The 23,683-nt window shown below is 43.6% G+C and overlaps 2 protein-coding genes across 3 annotated transcripts in view; both read right to left on the reverse strand.

Moving 5' to 3' along the window:
* Window positions 1–6,384: 6,384 nt before the first annotated feature.
* Window positions 6,385–23,683, reverse strand: part of LOC139473605 (patched domain-containing protein 3-like) — a 47,837-nt gene continuing 30,538 nt past the window's right edge. The window contains exons 2-4 of the mRNA XM_071256277.1: window positions 12,112–13,124; window positions 11,526–11,732; window positions 6,385–10,873 (exon numbers count right to left, since the gene is read on the reverse strand). Of these exons, the coding sequence (XP_071112378.1) occupies window positions 9,489–10,873; window positions 11,526–11,732; window positions 12,112–13,099 (2,580 nt within the window). The 5' untranslated portion in view covers window positions 13,100–13,124 and the 3' untranslated portion in view covers window positions 6,385–9,488. The remainder of the gene's footprint in view (window positions 10,874–11,525; window positions 11,733–12,111; window positions 13,125–23,683) is intronic.
* LOC139473606 (integumentary mucin A.1-like) lies at window positions 18,819–20,458 on the reverse strand. Of its 2 annotated transcripts, XM_071256279.1 has the most exons (3): window positions 19,585–20,458; window positions 19,239–19,477; window positions 18,996–19,072 (listed from the first exon to the last, which is right to left on the reverse strand). In XM_071256279.1, exons 1-3 carry the CDS (start codon window positions 20,055–20,057, stop codon window positions 19,062–19,064), a joined length of 723 nt encoding a protein of 240 aa, XP_071112380.1. In that variant the 5' UTR covers window positions 20,058–20,458; the 3' UTR covers window positions 18,996–19,061. The 2 variants fall into 2 exon arrangements, with proteins under 2 accessions (XP_071112379.1, XP_071112380.1); XM_071256278.1 differs by having other exon boundaries at window positions 18,819–19,477.

Genomic DNA, 23,683 nt, shown 5'->3' on the forward strand with positions numbered 1-23,683 from the left:
GTCAACAAAGAGTACTAGTTTATTTTTCAAATATTTCCTACAAGAGAAAATATTTTGTTAAAGTGTAAAAGTAGGGATGTGTTTTAAGTAGGGGAATATCCTCATAACTCTCCGTTCCCTAAAAATAATGGTCCTCTGCTCCATTATTTTTAAGGACCGAAGAGTTACTCGGACATTCCCCTCCACATAATTCTAAGCGTGTTATTATTATGCGTGGTTTATTACCCTCCAAAAGATGTGACTGATACTTCTCAGAAAAGATGTTATAAATTGTGTGGAAGGGATAAAAGAACCGGATAAATGAAAAGACAAATAATGCCTCAACCTCCAAAACATGGCGGAATTAACATGCCGATTATGAAGGATGTGATCACTCAAAATGGACTGAGTTAGTTGCTTGCTGTATTCCAAATAGAGAGAGATTATGATTGACAGATGCCTTCTAAGTTGATGTATTTATTGCTCCAAATACCATGAATGTATTTTGGAAGGATGTTTTGTTCGAAGCTTGGGCAACATACTTGTCCAAAAAGAAATTGAAAACTGGTTAAGATATTATGAGACAATCTACATGTTTAAATAGCAGAATACAATCCCAACAAATTATATAGAATATCATGAAGTTGTAAATGCAGTCAAACAATTTTGTGAGGTAAAGGAATACAATGTTTTCACTTCTATATCCCTTCGACCAACCATGCCACTCAATATATCACATCTTCTAAACCAAAATATAGGCGGTTAAGAATTTTACAAAACTTTATCAGCACAGGAGTTTGTTAAATTTCATGGCATTGAAAAATGAGAAAGTGTACAAAAATTACACATTTAGTGAAACAAATTGGCAAGAACATATATTGATGGCAAAAAGATGCACTCAAAGTGGGGATATTAGGTGGCTTCAGTTTAAGATTATTCACTTCATTCTTACAAATAACAAATATTTATGGCATGGAATTCCACAAATAATCCATACAACAGTTTCGCGTTTCTACGAGTAAAGATTGGCGTCTGAGTGGAGTTAACCATGGTCTAGGTATTCCGTATGCTGGTGCACACTCTGTTAAAGAAGTCAGTGATGATTTACTGAGAGCTTTGCTCTCTTGAGTAACGAGTGGAGAGATGATCGTATGAACTTTAAGGGTGGTGTTGCTTTCACCGTCCAAAAGGTTGAGCAACCACCTGAAACGCTTGGAATTACTTTCTTTTTGATAAAACAGATAATAATTTTACTTAGCCAGGAGAACTTATGTATGGGCAATTCTTGGTGTACAATCGCAAACGGGAATAATTGGTTCTGGGACGGTGCTCGATGCACAAAAACAGTTTATTGCAAACATGGAGAATGCTATTATTTCACCAGTTGACATACCATCTTCTATAAAGCGTTTTCAAGATGTATTACAGTACGCTCAATCCAAAGTAGACTACGTTTATGCGCAAGGACTATACATGTCTCAGAGTAATATGGAACTTAAGATCGGTCAATTGATAGGTTATGAAAATAAAATTGTTATTGCTACAGATAAAAAAAAAACAGGTATAAATTCAGATATTAACACCAAATTAATACTGCAAACAAACACAGACGTAACGGGAATAGTCAAGCCACAGTCACCACATGTTTCACTGTCATCTACAGACGCACAACCACAAGTGCCGCCACATATTGCCGCTAAAAATCAGCAACATATGGCAAGTAGTGTTTACTCATGTTTGGATAAATAGTCTTTAACTGATACGTACAACAGTTGGCAATTGCTACGATAAGTGCCCACAAGTTTTGACTAAGCCAAGTGGCGGTCTTTGCTAATACATTCAAGAGCCAGGAAACAATGCTCCCTATGATACCAGGAAGGGCAGATGCGGCTTTCCCAGCGAGCTTTCCCAGTGCTTCTCCTAATGCTTTTAATTGCTTTTTTATCCACTCTTTTACACCATTTTTATCACTTGGTGGTGTGGATAGTGTGGGGGTCTGCTGCCACTGGTTAACACGAGAGTCGATATAATAAATCCCAATCCGGTTAAAATACTGGCAATGGTTATTCCCTGTTCTCTGAACAATGTTTTAATTTTATCGGCCAGTGTAGTATCATCATTGAGGACTTGATCGATAGTTCCTCGAATCGGACTTATTTGTGAACGAAGTGCCTTCCTATTACTTGAAACAGCTTCGAGCCGGGCCGATCTTTCGTCTTTTACGTTACGCAATCTTTCAGCAACGCGGCGTCTACTGAATTCATCACCCGCCTGTTCAAGTTTTGTTTTCTCATAAGCTATATTCTTGTCAAGTTCAGATGGCTTGGCTATAGTATTGGTGAGTTCTCCCTGCATTGTTTGCATGGCCTTGTCAAGGCTTCGTAATTCCCTAATACTGAGCTTCAAGGATGGTGAGACCTGTAACGGAGGATCATCAATGGTGGTCAAGATGTCTTCGAGTCCATCTGAGACCTGCTTAGCGCATTCTTCCAAATTATCTTTATCTATGTCAATCCCACCGAGTTCAGTAGTCCTCACAGAAAGTTTTGCTCGTGAGTGGTCTGAAAAAACCTTATTCATTACGAACAATGTTCATGCCATGTTTACTGGCTATCATAGACGAGGCCAGCGGCTTACGAGTACGATAATTCATAAGATCAATATCGGGGAGCCACACAGTCACAATATTCCTTTACTATCTATCGTAAACTTTAAATTGTCACGACCAATAATAATCATTTAAGGCTGGTTTCAAAAATTCATCGTTAAGATTCATATAGCTGGTTTCATCAGTACCCTATTCGATTGTACTTGGGTTATCAAAGTTATCTAGATTAAATGAATTTGAATGGTCAGTCCATTAAGACCTTTGTGGAAGTGACCATTTTCCAACAATACTTACAATTATTAATCCGTCTGACGAACCACCTTCAACAAGATGGAACTTTACAAAGGCCAATTGGTCTTTATTTCAAACACTATGTACTGAAAAACTAAAACCTGACAGTTTCAGGAATGTTGCTGATCCTGTACAACGTTTTTCCTCTGCAAACCCTCATACGTAAAGCATGGTTTGATAAGCAAGAAGAAATAGGAAGAAAGCTGAGAAACATTTCCACCGACATGCCACTGTCTGCAACTTGAATAACGTTAAACTTATGGGCACCAAAGCAAGGCGTACATTTAAACAAAATAAACGTCAATCCTAGAGGAACACTGTATCCAAAATCAATTCCTGCACACCCATGTCCAAGGTGTGAAACATGATTCAAAAGATCAAGGGCAAAGGATCCACATCTGGAGTCACCATCTCACCGATGGTAATACTAAATCTGAAATTACCAACAAACTTGGTGACACTTTGGCAAACCATTTCTCACCATCAAACTATAATCCTCAATTTCAGAGGTTTCAATAACAGCATTAAAAGAAAAAAAAATGAATATTAACTCTAATAATGGTGAAGACTATAACGAAACATTTTCAATCCATGAATTACATAATGCCCAAGGGCAAGCTCATGACACCGCAGCAGGAGCCGACAACATCCACTATCAGCTCTTGAACACTTGCCGGATTTATGTTTGGAAACGTTACTTAATATATTTGATGAAATATGGACAACCAGAAATTGCCCTCCTGGCAGAATGCTATCATTATTCCAAAGCCTGGACGGGATCTTACAGATCCATCAAATTACCGTCCAATATCATTAACGAGCTATGTTTGTGCAACCACGCATCCAGTGGCATCGAGTGGCATCCAGTGTGGTCTCCGAAATAAACAGAAGTACTATTGACCATTTGGTGCGTTTGGAATCATTTATTGCAAATTCCATTATCAACAAACAATATAATGTATCAATCTTTTTCGATCTAGAGAAGGCATATGATACAACGTGGAAACATGGTATTTTAAAAGATTTGCATGAATTTGGAATTAGGGGCAGATTATCTCAGTTCATATCTCAATATTTAAACAACACACGATTCCAAACACGAATGGGCTCTACCCTGTCTGATTATTTCGATCACTATCAGGGCGTCCCTCTAGGCAGCATAGTATCAGACACGTTTTTCAGCATCAAAATTAATAGTCTCACTAAAGTATTCAACAATAGCGTTGATGGTTCACTTTTTGTGTGATTACAATAGGAAGACAGCAACAGCTCTGTCTTAATACAATTCAAAAATGGACCAAATTGTATTCACTGTGTTGTAAATATACTGAACCGCAACAGAAACGTCACCCCAAGTAACATTGCATGAAAAGTTATCATTTAAACATCTTGATAATTTTTGTCAAAGTTTCTAAAATTTAACATTACCTTGTCCGGAAAAATAAAATTTGATGATAAAAAACAAAGCAGATGACAATAAAACCGATCGGCCAAACGCATCACGGCAATAGCCATGGTAACCCAATGTACGCGAGTTCCGCGCAAACTGAAATGCACATGCGTTCTCCAATTTCTTGTCCTATAAAAATCCACCTATGGTTAATATTCACTCTTTATTGAATTGCTACCACATGCCAAGATTGACAAGAAATCAGCGACACCAAGCCCTTGGACGAGTGCAAGCTGGACAAACCGCCAGGCAAGTAGACAATGAATTTCAAGTCAACCTAAGGACCATATACAGGCTCCAGCAACGGTACCAAACCACCAACACTACAGATGACCGACCACGTAGTGGGTGACCAAGGGTCACCACCCGACGTCAGGATTGTCAGATTGTGCGACAGCATCTTCAAGATCGATTTGTTACTGATGCGGGAAACTGCTCGACAGACCATGGGGACACACCAACGACACATTAGTGTGGACACCGTGCGTCGACGACTGACGAGCCTACACCTCCACTTTCACACCGAGGACCCATTCTGACACCACGTCATCGCCAGGACCGTCTTCAGTGGGCAACACAGCACCAGCATTGGCGCCACCAGCAGTGGAGAAGAAGAGTCCTCTTCTCAGACGAGAGCCGTTACTGAATCTCAACAGATGGCAGAGAGAGAGTCTGGCGACACCATGGGGAACGTTATTCGGATGCTTGTGTTGTTGAGAGAGACTCGTGGGGTTGTCCAAGCATCATGGTGTGGGGTGGAATTGGTCTTGCACAGAGGGTCGGCCCTGTGGTCTTCCTTCCAGAACATCGGTCCATGGAGAGGCAATGGTGTCACAGCAGCTCGGTACATTGATCAAGTCTTGAGACAACACGCCATACCTCATTTGGCACGTCGCCACAACCACGAGTTTCAGCATGATAACGCCCGTGCCCACACTGCGAGAGCAACAAGAGACTTCCTCCAGCAGAATGGCATCAGAACCATGCAGTGGCCTGCCCTCTGTCCCGATTTAATCCCATTGAGCACCTGTGGGACGAGATTCAAAGACAGCTGAATGACGTACGAGCAAGGCTTAAAACTGCAGCTGAACTGCATCAGGCGTTCCTCAGAGTGTGGGCTCAAGTGCCTATGGCCTTCATCAACCGCCTCATCAATTCCCTGTATCGACGTTGCACGGCAGTCATCAATGCACATGGCGGACACACGGGATGCTGACTTGTGATGCCATTTTCTCTCGTGTTGTGTTTCACTTTAAGATCATTTGACACTTTTATTTTAACCTTGATAATCAGTTTTGCCAAGTTTCATCTTTTTAATATGTCTCAGAGTATGTTTACAATGTTTGGACAAAATGGTTTCTCATATATCTATTCATAGAAACCTAACAAGGATCCAGATTTACTTTTAGAAGGTATGAGAGGTCACGCCACTCATGAAAATGTCTCCTTTCTCCTTGTCACTGGATGAGATTTCACTTGACACATGAAATAACCTCTATTTAATACACCTCAAAATGTTGCTCCTTAACTGGACAAAGACCGAGGTCGTGAGAACTCAAAATTTCGTGTTTAACCAGATGAAACCAGATGTTTGTTTATGTACCTGTTTTGACTGTAGTAACTGATATTTTCCTTCCTCATAATTTGTTAGTTTCACTGGTCCTCCCGAATATGTTGTCAATCCTGGAAGGTATCTTTTACTATCACTGGTCCTGTCGAGAGTATAGCTCGTTATTTCCATTCTTCTCAAAGCTGACACAAAAATATGAGTGAGTGAGTGAGTGAGTGAGTGAGCGAGTTGGGTTCTAACGCCGCTTTTAACAGTATTCCAGTTATATCGCGGCGTGTCAGTTTAATGTGGGAGGAAAGCCCAAAGAGATACAGGTCTCAGACCTTTACAACTTCGGTGAAACCCATGAGCACAGGTATGGTGCTGACAAACCTAGAAACATAATTCGGGGCGAACCCAGATTCGAATCCACAATCATATGTTTCTGGCGTGCCCAAGGGACGCAACTCTGCACAGCAAATCGCGGCACCTTAGACGACTGGGCAACCCATGCCCCCACAAAAATATGATACAAAAAACATGGCAATATTGAAAACTATTAAATCCTTTACTGCATCTCATGCACATATGATAAGTGTTTAGAACAGAAGAAAAACATAAACACATTATGCACGAATAGGGTGTCAACTTACAAGCAAAACATTTTAAAATTTGGTTCAAAGTGATTCTGTTTCATAGTGTCTGTACAATCCAAGGAATGCTTTCTAGGTACAAGAAACAAACGCAAGCTGGTTTGGGGTCTAGCGACTGGTCGAATTGTTGATGTATTGTGATTGTGCATGTCCCGATTGCAATGCCTCGAGAAGCGTAAATATCAAAATCTTGACTAACGTCTTTGAGAGACATTTAAAAGTGGTAGTACTTAGTAAGGATAAGATATATGGATGAACAAGTACATCCACTCATGCTCCTTATTGCAATAGAGAAGTTTATTGTACATATATCTTATCCTTACTTATAATTTTGACTGTATATCTTTTCATTTTATCAGCGAATATATTGCTCAGTGTTACGCGTTGTTCCCCAGTTGAACGCAAATGTTAACCAGGACATCTGTACGTACCTAACTAAATTGTGAATTCAGTATATAACCACAGAGGATCAATGAATAATTGACAGTTTATGTTACTATATACATGACAAAGTTTAAAATCATAACATGTGACAACAACAATAAAAATAGGCCCCATAGCAAAAGTCATAAATTGTTTTATAGGTCTTACTTAGAAGGTACCCGTGAAGATCCGGGGTAGAATTGGTCTTCAGCAACCCATACTTGCCGTAAAAGGCGACTATGCTTGTCGTAAAAGGCGACTAACGGGATCGGGTGGTCAGGCTCGCTGACTTGGTTGATACATACATGTCATCGATCCCAATTGCGTGGATCGATGCTCATGATGTCAATCACTGGATTGTCTGGTGCAGACTCGATTATTTACAGACCGCCGTCATATAGCTGGAATATTGCTGAGTGCGGCGTTAAACAACAAATCAACCAACCAACCAACTACTTAGAAGGTGACGGATGACAAAGTAGACCAGTCTTGTATCAGGATCTATACCGAAACGTCGCCTTTACAGTATTAAAGAAGTTGTCGCGAGTCAAGTCGTAGAAAATCGTGTGTCTTTAGTAAACCTTACCTAACCAATTTAGATCTTATTTTTAACCCATTATTGCAGCCTCTTGTCAACACCCATTTGGGCCTGTTTCTCATCCCTTTCTTAAGTACCATAATATATGTATGTCACAGAAAGTATGTGGTATTCAAATGTTTGTGATTTCTAAACGTCCGACAACATAGGACTTTTAAATAAAATCCAAGGTAGTTTTTACCATTTCTCTTGTGATATACGAAGCTGAACGGTCATGTAATTGATCCCCACAATAGTCTCTGTTCACAGAATTGCAATCTTATTTCGAAACTGGCATCGTCTCATCATTGCCTACCGTCTCACTCGTGGTACTTGATGTATCTACCAGAGAGTGGCCACACTAAACGATAATCATATACCATCAATTCAACGTGTATTGAAGTCAACGATATGTCAGTATGACCTGATTTGGCAGACATGGATACGCCATAACTGGGCATACATGAAACTGGCAAATATCAGATGGTATTCAATACTATTAAAATATGTCTTCAGTATCTTCTAAATCAGCAACACCAGGTAGAGGTTTAGAATGAAACTGTCCTCTACTGGGACTGTACGATATCTATAACAACCAAGTCAGTTTGAGGGAGGTCGACGTCGTTTATCTGACCCAGTATGGTCTATCAAGATAGTCATAAACGTCTTTCTGTGTTCCTATAATTCCTATAAAGTAGCAAAAATAAATAACCTTGGTGAATATTCTTTGAAAATTATGGGTTCCTCAAAATTCATTTGAACTGATAAAGGTTTGATAGACAAACTGCCAAATATAAAACGAGAATTATTTACATAAACATTTCTTGAAAGACAGCGGCGATGTTGCCTTACATAATATTGCAATTATGAATTATATATACAAACAAAATAAATATTTTAGTACATGGATTTTCAACAATGATATAAATAGGTATAAACAAATTTTGTTGTAATATGCACTCAAACAGTTCAATATATATTTACAGACTGGTTACATACTTGGCCTGTGATTATTTGACATTATACCATCCCCATAACGATATGGAGGAGATAACTATGGACAGTATTTAAGTCATATCACTCACTACTCGTCAGATTGTGTAAAGAACGTTCAGAATGATGCAGAATGTAGACCATTACCTTAACTGTCGCACCCACGAGCGTATGATTTAGAATGGCTCTGGATGATAATTCAGTCGGTGCCGTGATTTGATATCATGATTAGAACATCCTGGCGTGTCTATGCGACGAAACGTTTCACAGCGTATATTCATGCAAGCCTAACCACCCGATCCACTAAGTCGCTTCTTACAGCCAGCATAGATTCCTGGGGACCACTTCCAACCTGGAATTTCGACGAGTTGCCGACAGCTATGACTCCTATAATAGAGAAAGTGCTACAACCCCTACAATTGTAGTCACAACACCATGATAATATATCCATCCATTGTGAAATTTATATCTGATATATAACATAACAAGGTAGACTTTGTCATGTTGTTGTTATAGAGATGAAGTTGTTGTTGGTGTAAAAGGATAACAGCATAATGGTCAGCAGAGCATCATGTTATGCAACTCTACACTGTATACAGCAGTACGTTAGCTGGAAGGAATCTATAATACTTCAACTGTATAATATAAATACAAATGGATAATCATCATCATATTTACAGTAAACTACGTTTATAACGAACATGCCTATACTAAACTGACAGATATGACGAACTTTTTTGTCCCGGACATTTACTGTATATATGTTGTGCATATGTTTATAACGAACTCCGGTTCTAAAGAACTAAACTTAGTTGCCCCTTTGAGTTCGTTATAACAGTAGTTTACTGTATTTCATTGGTCATGATCTTGCAACAGGGACCAGTACACTTGAATGCTTGCATTCACACAATAATTTCTTGTCGAATAGTCTATATCTTCACTACAAATATACTAGGAATCCATATCTACAGAGGGTAATCCATAGCAGGCGATGGTGATCGGGTGCGCTGAGGGGACTCTGCAACCCTTGACTTCGTCACTGGCCCAAGGATGGAGAGTATCACAGGGAAAAGGAACGCAGCATGCAGCATGCCGAACAGGATCACTGTAAACATGATCTTGAAGAAGGAGTTGAAGATGTAGGACTTTGAGAACACCAGCACAAGAATGCCCAGAAAGGATGACATTCCACCATTCAAAATTGGACCAGCTGCATGGACAATGGCAGATTCAGTTTTCGCTCTCCTGTTTCTTCCTTCTCCAATCATATAGGCAGAGCACACGTGCACACTGAAGTCAACCGAGAAGCCGACAGACATGATGAGATGGATCATTGTCACTGAGCTGAGACTCAGTCCCCAGATATAAAGGAACCCGAAGATGCCAACGAGGATAGAAACGACGTTAAGGACGACAAGGAAAACCAGAAGAGGATGAGGAAGGAAGATGCAGGTGACCACAGTCACGACGACCAGTGCCACGCCCACAGTTTGTAGTGTACTGGGTAGGATGGAAACATACTGCTCAAAGAAGATGTAGTATGGGTAGAAGGTGTAGACAGAGAGAGGTGAGTTGTCTGCCAGAGCTCTCATTCGAACCATAACATCAGCTTGGGCATTGGAGTCCTTGATTTTCGTTGAGAAAAGGTAGCACCTAGATGCAGTAATAGAACTGTTGCTAGAGTTCAAAGCAACATCATTCTCATACACTGTATTTGCTGCAAGGAATGTTTTCAGTCCCGACACAAAGGCCGGGGAGCTGCTGCCATCGTAACTTGAATCGTTCCTGTAGCTGTGTAACCAGCAGATGAGGGAGTCAGCATCAACACTACTGTCGGACTTTGCATTCTGTATTAGCGAATCAATGTTATTTAAAGTTTGTGCATTGGTGTAGTCCGTTGTCGACCCAAAGACAAATGGGATTGGGAATGCACCTGAGAAGTATGTGTCATACGTTTCACTGTATGAGTAAAAATAAGAGGTTGAGGAAACAAGATTCTTCAGAATCAACCCTTCCTTAAAGTTGATTGTTCCCCAAATGGAAAAACCAAGGTAAACAATATATAAACAAATAACAACTATTTTCCCCCACATATTCAGCAACATTCGTGGCAAGTACTTCCGTGGCAGTGTCTCAAAGAAGCGTTCATCCTGACCCCTCTCTGTTGGTGGTGAGCCTCCACAGCAGAACACTCTGCAGGTGGAGGCGCCATCTTTCCTGAGTTCGCCTCTGGATTTGGTTTTTAGGCAGGTCATGCAGTGTTTATTACTGTCAACCCGACGGCCATGGATGGCGAGGCAGGGGGAGAAGAGGAGGCACTGGTACAGGTAGCAGAAGATGACGGCCACTCCTGTGAATGAGAAGAATATAGGTACAACGAATATGAACGCAAAATGAGTTATTAAAGGAACACGAAATAGACCGGGGTTGGTGAGGTGAAATGGGGTTTTACATTAGGTTAAAGATTGTTTCACTTACATGGTGACGAGCCTGCACGTGTGTATTCCGTTGCTTGTACTACTTAGGGCTTATGCTAGTTTCATAGGGATACCATGCCACAGCTAAACATGATTAACCCCGCCATTTTTGTATCCCCTTATTGCCGAGCGCCATTCTAATGTCCAAGCAGACGTTCTATCCACAAGACCACGGAGGCGGTAAAATATTGTAATAAACGCAACACAGTTATTTGAACTGTGCAACTGGCCAGCATGTGCGAACTTTAAAAAGAACCGGGATTCGAACCCACAATAATAGGTTTCTGGTGTGCCCAAGGGACGCAACTCTGCACAGAGAATCGCGGCGCCTTAGACGACTGGGCCACCCGTGCCCCCTATGGAGATAACAATAGTACTGATTATATAAAGTACTGATTTACCGGACAACGTAGAGACAAAAGCAGAGAATGGTGTCATTCTGAAAATTTGAATTGATGGTAATTGACATCTTAATTGAAGCCAGGTTGGTGTAACTGGTTTGGGGCGTATATACATCATACTAACCTGTGTATACACAGAAGTTCCTCACACTGAGAAACACAGAAGACACGCCAGTTAAGAAGGCCAGGAGATCAGTGAGGGACGTGATGGTGATACCAATACCCGCTGAGGCAAAGGTCATTCCCATCCTCTCGGCGACGGACTTGTCTCGATGAGGGTAGGTCTCCGCCCAGCTGGACATCAACAGGAACATGTCATCCACACCGATACCTTCATCAACAAGAGGATTTGAGTAATGACTTGTGTATGAACAATGGGAGTTCAAGTGTATTAAAATTAATCCAATATATTAAAATGTATATTTCGCTCGAATAAAATAACAATTCATGTCGGAACTAATTTCACTTTGATTGAATGATACTATTCATCAGGTAACATTTTCGTGCGCCACTCGTGAAGACATCAACTGCCTGGCCAGTCGGTGAGATATATATGTTAACTGACGGGGAACAAGTATCATCTCCATATCCAAGGACAGTCTATTGCAAATTCTACTTGATAATGGTATTAAGGATTATTAAACCATCTTGTGCTATGTCACTTAAGGGGTTTGCAAATTATGCCCGTTCTGGTGTAGTCCAAAACATACCTATGACTAAGAATGGTGTCACACCAACGATGTTGACGAACTTGACACCACAAAGGCTGACAAGACCAAATGAAGACAATATGCCAAATCCAGCAGCAAGAACGCCAGCCCATGATGCCCACGTCCTCGATGACACCACATCACCGCCGGCGACGACAGTGGCATACGTGATCATCAATGTGAACGTTATAGAGAAGAACACGATGTCTCCGTTTGTGTTTTTGTTTAGCTCTTTGTCAAGCGAATGGGAGGCAGCATAGTTTATTCTTATTGATGTTGTGTTTAAACTTGCTACTCTCTTCAGGAACGCTTCTTCCCATGCGCTTGCTTTTGCCTTGTTAACCCCTGAGTCCATTCGTAAATCAAACGTAATACTCAGGTACTTTGCAGACACCAGTTTTCCACCTGTCGAATCAACCTGTCCAAGAAATGCTGATATGTCTATGTTATTCCAGTTTGGGTAGGTGATTCCACCAGACAGATAAGCATTATACACAGCATCTGTTGTGAGAAACTCCCCTGAAACATAGCAACTACCGTCCTGCCGAGCACAGATATCGCTGTAAGTAAACACTACATTGTCATAGGTTGCATTAATACTTTTGATTTCATTGACATGGGTTCGTATTTCTTCAACAGTAGCATGAGTGAACACGTTCCCACCTGTCGTGCTGCTTATCAACAATCGGCCATACATGTCAAGAGCCGTAAGTGCATGTCGTCGGTAGTTGCTTCCTGTGGCGTCTGGGAACGTGGCCTGGTACTGAACTCGGTCTTGTGATGCTCTGCTGTTAATGGGCGTGTACAGTGTCTCTGTGTCAGTCTCGTTGGATAACGTAAGCATGCCAAAACTAAGACCAATCGCCACAATGACAGATCCGATAATGAGAGCCACGGGATACGTTCCGATAAAAGTACCAATCTTTTTGAAAATCCTCTGGAAGAATCCGGACACAGTCTCAAAGCAGGCGTTTACAGAACAAGACATACTGGTAGTAATCGCTTGGAAGTATCTGGAACAAATAACAACGAAACATTCGGATATACCAATAGTATCATACGTAGAATATCGCAGGTGCATTGTAAATTAACACAAACGCATGGCATATTAGTCTAATACTGCAGGAGACATATTTGAATGTAGCCTCAAGTCGTTGCTCTGTCTATCAGCAGCTGGCTTGTTTATTATTGATTTATTGTCGTGCATCAGAGTACCAGCCGTTTGTCGTTTCTAAATGTCGTAAATTTGCTGTCATGGAAAGTGATTGACAACGTGTTTCTCTCAAATAACGTGCAAGGTTAACAAATTTCTAATGATTTGTTGTTGTTGTTATTGTTGTTGTTGTTTAACGCCGCACTCAGCAATATTCCAGCTATATGATGACTGTCTGTATATAATCGAGTCTGGACCAGACAATCCAGTGGTTGACATAACGAGCATCGATCCAAGCAATTGGGATACGATGACATGCATCAACCAAGTCAGCGAGCCTGACCACCCGATCCCGTTAGTCGCCTCTTATGACAAGCATAGTTGCCTTTTATGGCAAGCATGGGTTGCTGAAGACCTATTCTATCTTCACAGTCCAAATTGCTAATTGGTAATGATATTGATACTGATTCTGATGTCCCCCCCCCCGTCGTGATATGGAATATTGGTAAGAACTGTGTAAAATCACGCTCACTTTTGTCGGAGTTTATGACTTATATCATATCAATAGGCGGATGTTACGTTTATCCGGCTTAGAATTTGTCACCAGCACATTATGCTTGTCGTAAGAGGCGACTAAATGGAGTGGTCTGGCCTGGTGGCTTGGTCGACAGCGTGTCGTCGATCCAAACGTGGAGTGTTGCTCATTATATCAATCACTGGACTGTCTGGTCTAGAATCGAGTATTTACTGGAAGATTCGTGAGTCCTGCATTAAACAAATATCAACGCAGCTGTGTGCGTGAAGGGTCCACAGTACAGTCATTCTACTTTTCGTTAAGAGAGGGGCTAAACTCATGAAATATGTAAGTGTAGCTGACAACGTCCTCTCGCACAGAGTTACACAGTTAAATATTTATACCTTCTTTTAATCATGTCTGTTCACTATTTCTTATGCAAAACAAGATTTAATGTCGACGATGTTGAGCGACCCTTACGATGAGGGTCAGGGTTGAGGTTGTGGGTGGGTCAGAGGAAATCAAGGGAGGGTCTCTAGACGAGAGTCATAAAACACATACACATAATTAGGGAGAGCCATGGTAACATGGACATTTTCTAATAAAAAATAAAGTGCTTTTGCATTTTGTTTTGTTTTTCAGGAAGGGTCATTATTTTTCAGCACAGGCGTGCATCAAAAACCTCTGACCCATCCACCCGTGATAAATGGCCTGTCCCTTATTCGTCCTGATACTCCCTGAACAGGTAACGCGGATTTCTTCATTAGAAGAAAGACCCGTGAAGATCCATGGTAGAACATGTCTTTAGCAACCCGTGCTTCCCGTAAAAGGCGACTATGCTTGTCGTAGGAGGCGACTAACGGGATCGGCTGGTCAGGCTCGCTGACTTGGTTGATGCATGTCATCGATCTCAATTGCGTGGATCGATGCTCGTGATATTAATCGTGGATTGTCTGGTCCAGACTCGTTTATTTACAGACCGCTGCCATATAGCCAGAATATTGCTGAGTGCGGCTTTAAACAGCAAACCAACCAACCAAAACCAATCATTAGAAGATCGTTGTTAAGTTGCAGCTATCTACTGAAATTGATTTACGTCATTGTGACCAACGAAGCGATTCATGCACTATAATGATTTGACCAACATCCATGCCCACACGTGCGTGATATTGACTTGCCATGTGATTGATTGATTCAGGACTCGTTCATCCGTGTGAGACAGACATGCTATTGTAGTGATGTCCTACCTGTTTGAGAGAATAAGCTTTTGAAAAAACTGCTAATGTTACATAATGATTGGAATGATGAGAGAAATCGCGTTTTCTATTAATGAGTGAAATGAATACATCTTGACACACTAGGGTCACTACTGGTCCGGTCTAAGTAGTACAACTGACTGGTTCAACCTCCTCATGCTTACCATGCGTGTCGGTCGGTTGTAGGTAAATCCAGTCTATCCTCGCCTCCATAGCGGGATCCTGGCACAAGCGTGTCTGGCAAAGTGGGATGGCAGCACTGTCATAATAAACCGTCTTTTGCTGTCTTATTTTCGATACGTGACACTAGACACAGTCCCTGCTTGGGAAAGTATATCTCATGGCACCAGTCATGGCACCAAACAGATTAGGACTACACAAACGGGAGGTTTGCGCTGGCGAGACACCAGATGAGGTAATATTGCGCTGACAGGCATGAAGGCTGGATCTGCGCAGACTCGACAATACTAATCTTATTCTTACATGTTGTATTAGTCACGTGGAGTGTTATACATTACATATATCCCGTTATCTCATGTAAAGCCAGCATGAGAGGTGTTTGGCTCTGTTGCTTAGTGAAATATTCTATATGACAATCAGGTTGCCAATTACCCCACACGGCTGCATTGTTGTTAATTTACTTCAACTCGTAGGTCATGTCTGTCCTTGATGCAGAAATTCATCTTTCTCTGGTCGTGTCGATGATAACAATGAAGCACGTGTGGGGGTAGGGTAGTAGAGGAACCTGGGAAAAGACTTTTCAGCATTTTCGGGACTAAATGATGAAGACTTACTTAAAGTTGCCTCTTTAACAAAGCTCAGATGAGTGAGTGAGTTGGGTTTAACGCCGATGTGAACAGTATTCCAGTTATATCGCGGCGTGTCAGATTTATGTGGGAGGAAAGCCCGAAGTGATGCAGGTCTCAGACGTTTACAACTTCTGTGAAACCCACGAGCACGGGTATGGTGCTGACAAACCTAGAAACATAATTGGTGCGAACCGGGATTCGAACCAACAATCATAGGTTCCTGGCGTGGCCAAGGGACGCAACTCTGCGCAGCGAATCGCGGCGCCATAGACGACTGGGCCACCCGTGATCCCAAGCTCAGATAAAGAAGCACCGTTGTCCACTGCGACAAGGGCTCATGAGGCGTCATGGGCTAGAAAGTCAGAAAACTGTTTGTAACATGACTACCTGGATTGGCGTCTACAGTTCTTATCGCCGTATTATTAACTTCGCAACACAATGGTCGTTAGTAGCAGGACTGTAGAACCGCTCCTGGCTTCTGATTGGTCAGTGAGGTCACGTGACCTCTGATGACGTCACTTCGAGTGGGGTGTGCACAGGGCATGATGGCGTCACATCCGTTTCCGGTGGCGCGCGCATCCAAGATGGCGGCACATCCGTTTCCGGTGGCGTGCGCACCTCCAAGAGGGCGTCCCATCCGTTTCCGGGGAGGAGGGGGGAAAACCCAGAGAAGAGTTCCTAAAAGTTGAACAAGATCGACATTGAAAGAAGCGCGTCTAAAATCTTTCTTTTTTTTGTTGTTCTAAAAATAGGTGGTGGTGGTGGTGGTGGTGGTGGGGTGAGTAAGTGGGTTGTTGTGGTGGTGGTGGGAGGGAGCTGGTGGGTTCTTTGTTTGGGTTTGAGGGTCGTCAAAGCATGAGGATGAAAAGCGTTCTTTCGGGAGAGATGGGTGGCCCTGAAAAGGGCCGTTGGAAAACAAACTGGAAACTGGAAACGGCAGGAAACGGTAGGAACACTTGAACACTGGAAAAAACTGGAAACGATTGGAAACTGGAAAAAAACAGTGGAGCAGCATGCCCCATGCGTTAGTCACTTTGCTCAGATGATCTATCTTCTTCATCCTCTACCTCCATCTCATCCTCGGACTGAAGGTGTTGTCGGCGCTTTGAAGAGTTTTCTTGAGGGGCTTCTGTCCCGTTTTCTTTTCCCTAGACATGGTGTGATGCCAGCACGGAGTTGTGTGATGCATTCTTTTAGGTCGAGGACATCGACATGCATGGCTTCTATGAGAGGAAGCACTTGTGTCACAGGTGTCACTGGTGTCACGGGTGTCACGGGTGTCGACGTGGACGGTGCTGCTGACGTTTTCTTTCGACTGGGTTCTGGGCAATCTGCAGCGAAATGACCCACGACTTGGCAGTTGTAACAGGGGCTCTGGGGAGTCTTCTTTCGACTGGGTTCTGGGCAATCTGCAGCGAAATGACCCACGACTTGACAGTTGTAACAGGGGCCCTGGGGAGTCTTCTGCTTATCTTGTCTGCTTATCTTCGGACAGACATAGTCACGGTGACCTTGAGCGTGGCACTCGGTACATGTCACTTCAGGACAGAGCAGATAACTGAGACTGACGGTCTGACACTTCAAACAACTGTATCGAGGTGACATGATTGATTTCATAGAATGCAGTGTGTGAGTGGCTTCGCTCTTGTTTTTTTTTTTTAGGGGAGGCACTGACACCCTGCTTCCTGATTGGTTCCCCAGGCAGCGCCCCCGATTGGTTCGTTCCGGTGCCTGGTCTGCAAAAGCGGACCGACCCCTGTGTTTCTTTTCCATAGGAAATGGATTTTACCATGGGAGAGAAAGCACAACCCCGGTTCGACCCATCAGAGACCAGCAGGACCCGAGCGCGGTCTTTGATTGGTCGACAACCCAAGCCTCTGATTGGTTAGATTTCGATCCGGTTTTTATCTGGGTGTGCATTTCGATCCTGTTTTGTTTTTCTTCATCCTACAGACAACATAAAACTTCCGTTTGAAAAAACAAAACAAAGAAACTTTGTCACTTTGGGTGAACAAGACACTCGACTCTTCTCTTCCGTGCTTCTTGGGACACCAAACGTCTGTATTTTTCGTTCACTTCTCCATCAGGACAAAACACACACAAATATTCGCAGGGGACTTTGGCGTGCTTCAGATGTTCTTTCCAGGGTTTGTCTGTGACTTCCCATTGGCGGAGTGTCACACCGCAGCAATAACACATAACACGGTCACCTCGTCCTTGATAGAAATAGCCACCCATGGCCATGTCATAAGGGGTCTGGGTCATCTGTTTAGGCCACGTTTGAAAAGACCTCAGACGTTCTTGAAATGAATCATAGTTAGGATGAGAACGATGACACAAGGTGTAAGAAGGAAAAGGTCCCTCCAGAATGTCACTGAGTCGCCATATGTGTCGTCCATAAAGAGTGTGTCGTCCTTAAAGTCTGTGCGTTTTCTCGCTTGTTCTCTCGCCGTTTCAGACACCCACTCGGTATCGGGGACATCTCGGGAGGATGGCATGGCATTCATAGACCGTCTTTACTCAATGATGACTGTGGCTTCACTGAAAGAAGGTCTGGGGGTTCGCCTGCTTTTATGAAACTCTCCTCCCCATTCAACGGAAGGTCATGACCTCATCATCATCATCATCCTCATCCTCAACACGTGACGTCATCCTGTGTTTTGGCTGAGTAACACACGGCATGACACACGGTGGTAGTGGTGGTGTGTACCGGAATAGCATGCACCAGGCAGCTGATCTTTCAAGCATGGCCTTTCTCTTTTATCTATTTTTATAATTCTTTACTTTTTTCTTAACTTTTACAACGAGCATGTGCACTGACATGACAGACGCACAGACAGACATACAGACAGACAGACAACGTAGACGACATCTCAGCTCAACCTCTACTCTCGGTTCGGCACTCTATTGGAGTTGAGATCAATCAAGACACAAAGAGTCAGTTCAATCAATCACTGTTTAATAATGAACAACAACCACAACCAGATACATAGGAAATACGAAAAGACAATGGAGGAGGGAGTGCTTTGCATGTCCCTACAACAACAACAACAACAACAACAACAACAACGCGTAAACGTTTCCTCTTCCATCTTCAAGCTCTTGTATCTTCAAACTCTTCGAGTGAAGATGGGGTCACCATAAGATGTGGTCCTCCATCATACTCTCCCAAACAGGTCCCAAACATGTGAGAGGTCCATCAGTAAAACAAGTACAGTCTATGGTCTCCCTGAAACAGACATGACACATCACCTGACCACTGTTGCAGCTTATGTATCTTAACATGTTGTTGTGTTGGCAGGCACTACATTCACGTTGTAGGGGAGTGAGTTGAGCTTCTCCATAAGGATCCTGGTCAACTTTGTCATCATCATCGTTGCAAACCATGGGCATACCTGAGGAGAAGACATGAAAATCTTCCGGTGATGCTGGTGACCAAGAAGCATCAAGCAGGGTGGGTGTGTCCAGATCCATGGAAAGGAGAGTTGCCAGCTTGAGCGCTTCATGATCATCACTGTCACCGGTCGTCATCATCACAGGCGCATTCGGGGAATAGGTTGGCTCCCGAGGGGTTTGTTCCCACCACTGTTCTAACACGGACTGCGCTGAACTGACATCAGGGGTCCTGTCAATCCTGTCAATCCAACAAGAAAAGAATAATATGAATAGTCATATTCATCATCATCCTCATCAACTTCATCATCATGGCATACACATCCCAAAGAATAGCATGGTACTTACAGCTGTTCTTGATGAGAGATCTTCAGAGACAATTTCTTCCGTGGTCGTCTTTTTGCAGGTGTTGCAGGTGTTGCAGGTTTCAAAAAGGATGTCCCTTTCGTTTCGGAGTCTGCTGCTGCTGTTGCTGCTGTAGTGGTGACTGGCGCTGTTGTGATGGTGGTGGTTGTGGTGGCTGTTGCTGCTGTGGTGGCAACAGCTGCTGTGGTTGTTGTTGATGCTGCTGCTGCTGCTGGTTTGCTTGTTTTTTTCTTCTGGGTCTTCTTTATCGTCTTCTTCGGTGCTACTTTCTTGGATTCAGTCAGTTTCCTCATCTTTGAACGTATCTTGGCGTACGCGTCGTCGGCCTTTATCTTTGCACACAACATGTCGTACACTTCACCCCACTGTTCAGCAGTCATGTCACCGTTCTCATCTCCACTGCTTCCTTTACCATGCATGTCGCTCTGTGTCTTGGCATTCATCATTTTCGACATGATGTTGTTTGGATTTTCTGTTCGTTGTTTCTTTCCAAGTCTTCACGGATGTGTGTCAACACTTGATGATACTCTCTCCAAACAACGTGAAGAACATCAATCAGAGGGACGATGTTGTTGCTTGGGCCGTTCAGTGAAAAGTGATGACCGGAGAGCGTTGGTCGTATTTAAAGGCACTGAACCCCTCCTTTCTGATTGGTCAATTCCGGAATCTCAATTTTTCCAAACTGGACTGACCCTTGTGTTTCTTTTCTCATGAGAGAGAAAGCACAACCTCGTTTCGACCAATCAGAGCCCACCATGGTCCGAGCGCGGTATCTGATTGGTCGACAACCCAGGCTTCTGATTGGTCAGATTTCGATCCGGTTTTTCTGTAGCTGTCCATGTCGATTCAGTTTCGATCCGTTGTGATGAAATAAAAAAAAATGATTTAGTCGTCTGTGGTAGACGAGACGTCTGGAACAGGTCTGGCACCCATGCCAGAAACAGCCCAGGAATTCGTAGATGGTGCCTGTCGCTGGAACGTAGCCATCCACACTGTACCGATGTTGACCTTCTCCACACGTGATTTCTTTTTCACCTCCATTCCTGGCGTGCTGGAGTTGCAGATGGGGGTCCGTCTCCATCAGATAATTGAACCAGTGCATACAGGACTGGGAATAGTTTCTCTTGTGTTGGTAACCTTGAGGTGGAAGAATGGCGATGGTATTGGGTTTCAGGTCATGTTTTCGGAAGGATTTCATGGTGAACGCAGCGGCTGTCATCACCTCTACAAAGGGATCCATGCGAACCGAGCTTATGGCGTTCGTCGGAAGTCAGCGCATCCTCGTCTCAAAATGTCCACATCACTCTGGCAGTAGGCTAAGAGTTCTCCTTGCAAGTCAAACAAGGCTCCTGCTTGCTTTTTTGGGGTATGCCATTGGAGGAAGGCTGTGCGTTCTGCGGGACACATACCATCGGGATTGTACATGACGGCTGGTGAATAGGGACCTCTGTAGGTCTGGTTGGCTTTGGTATTGAAAAAGTGTGTAAAATACCCTTTCTTCAGATCTTTCAGCCCAAAGCTCTTTGGAAATGCTTTCAGTGGGTAAGGTATGAAACTTTAAACTGTCTTCGAAACACAAGCGTCCCAGGGTCACCTGTAAAATTTGTTGTGCATTTCGAACTTTGGTGGGGAGCACCAGAAGGGGGTACAGGCCCTTCAGGATCAAGTGCATATCATAGGATCGTGCATTATGTGCCATCACGTAAATGCGGTCCTCCTTCTGGACTGTCGTGGTGGTGGTGTTCTTGTTCTTTGTCTTCTTTGTCTTCTCCTTCCCCTTTTCCTCCTCCAACGGGGTGGGCGCGTCCACTTCCTCTTGGTTCTTCTTCTTCTTGGGTTTTTCAGCCAGCGTGGTCAACCACACACACACATCATGTTGCGTGGTGTGGCCTCGAAACACGATCTCACAGCTGGGACCATACCCTTCTTTTCTCCATGGACAGTGTTTGCACAACTCCTTGCTCACTTCACTGATACATCGTCCACATCCTAACTGCACCACGCACTCAGAATCATAGAACACATATTTGACGTTGTCTCGTATGTGATGTTGTTCCTCTTCCCCCTCCTCCTCCTCTTCCTCCCCCTCCTCATCCTCATTTTATTCATGGAGGGGTGTCATGTAACAGCGATGGTCTGGGGTCATGGGTTCTCAACACACTAAGCAGGGATGTTCTTCATCTGAGCACTCATGATGAGCCATGGGGGTCTCCAAGACGCAGACCAGGTGAAAACATGTCGAACACCTGTGAATCGATTGACAGGCACTGGGTTTTCCCTCTGACGGTGACTGGAGATGTTGGGTGTAACACTGTTGATTTGGGAACCAACGTTGACATATCAAGCAAGGGATCCCATGCTCTTCCTTGGTCTCCGCAATACCTAGAGTGGAGGCAGCGGTGGCAGCGGTGGCAGCGGTATTGCTTGGTGCAGTGATGGTTTTCGGCATGGTCGTAACGGTGGTCGCAGCATTCGCAGTAATGGTTAGATGCATAAAAAGCTGGGATGGAAGTGATGACATCGTAGCGCTGATCATGATGGTATAAATGGCGTTGGCGTTGGGTGGCATCGATGTTCAGGTCTTTGTTGGACTGTCGGACTTTTTCCACGGCATGCAAAATATCTAACCCATGGAGATCTTCAAAGCGACGAAAGGGAATCCGTATGGAGGTGTTCAAAGCCGGATGACCGATACCTAGACCAATACGATCTCCCTTCTGGCCTGACATCTGTAGATAAAAGTCATCGATCACCCTGTCAAATAAAGCAGGCAGTTCCATGGGAACGCGGTCCGGTGGTACGGTGTCCAAGTAGTCTGGGTTGAAAGTCAAACGATAGGTATGGTTATCAGTTCTTAACCGTGTGGAGCGTGTGGTGTCTTTCCTCTCCAAACGATAAGGCATACTTTGGTTGCTTGTCATGATAGCGATGCGTGTCTGATGAACGTCTGTACTATAAGATTGACTGAACGTCTGATTTATAGACAACATTTCCCCAAAACAGGATCGAAATCTGACCAATCAGAAACCTGGGTTGTCGACCAATCAGAAGACAGCACCGACTAATCAGAAGACAGCACCCGAGCGGAGTTGTGCTTTCTCTCCCATGGTAAAATCCATTTCCTATGGAAAAGAAACACAAGGGTCGGGTCATTTTAGAAAACCGAGGTGCAGGCCAGGCACCGGAATGGACCAATCAGTGCATTGCGGGTTGGACCAATCAGGAAGCAATGATTTTCGATCCGGTTCTTCTCCTATAAATCAAGAGAACAACCACTCGAGTGGGCCACAAAAACACACAAAACATTGCAATTTTTACTTCCGGCATGAACGGACGCCATTTTGCTGTATTCTAACCCTCAACGTTTACCAAAACCATATTGGGATTACGAACATATCCACGCCAAGGGATTTCGAACTCTAGGCTAGGAGACTCACTCGCCCCTCCGCCTAGAAAACCACCGGCTCAGCAGACAAACGCCATCTTTTTATCACTGTTAAGTATTCCATCCTTTATCCCTTCCTACCTTACTGCATGCTTATTTTCTCCCCTTTTTTGTACTCTTGTGCCATTATTGTATTATCCTACCACTGACGACATATTGTCATCTAATAAATCTCATCCTCCCCCCACACCCGTCAGGAACATCCCCCCTCCCCCCAACCCCCAACCCAACCACCACTCACCACCATCCCCCTACCCACCAGCACATCGAACCCCAAATCATAATCCAACAACCCCAAACCCCAAACCAGGCTAGACAACCCCCACCTGCAAACAAGCACCCATCACCCAAACAAACAAAACGCCCCTCCCATTCACCCCCTGAAATAGAACAGACAACCAAAAAATCCTGCTCACAACAACCCCCCCCCCCCCCCCCCCCCGCAAACAACTACAACACCCAAACACATCCTACTGGCATTTTCCACCACATCCACTCCCTTGAATGACACTTTCTCTACAAACAAATTCGCCCTCTGCCTGCACAAAGCCAATATCACCTACAAACACATAAACAAATGCGGCAGGGGCTTCAAACTCACCTTTCCTAACCAAGAATCACTCACATATGCCAGCA

Source organism: Haliotis cracherodii, unplaced genomic scaffold (assembly GCF_022045235.1).
Source record: "Haliotis cracherodii isolate W230 unplaced genomic scaffold, xgHalCrac1.p SCAF_3, whole genome shotgun sequence".
NCBI classification, from domain to species: Eukaryota; Metazoa; Mollusca; class Gastropoda; order Lepetellida; family Haliotidae; genus Haliotis; species Haliotis cracherodii.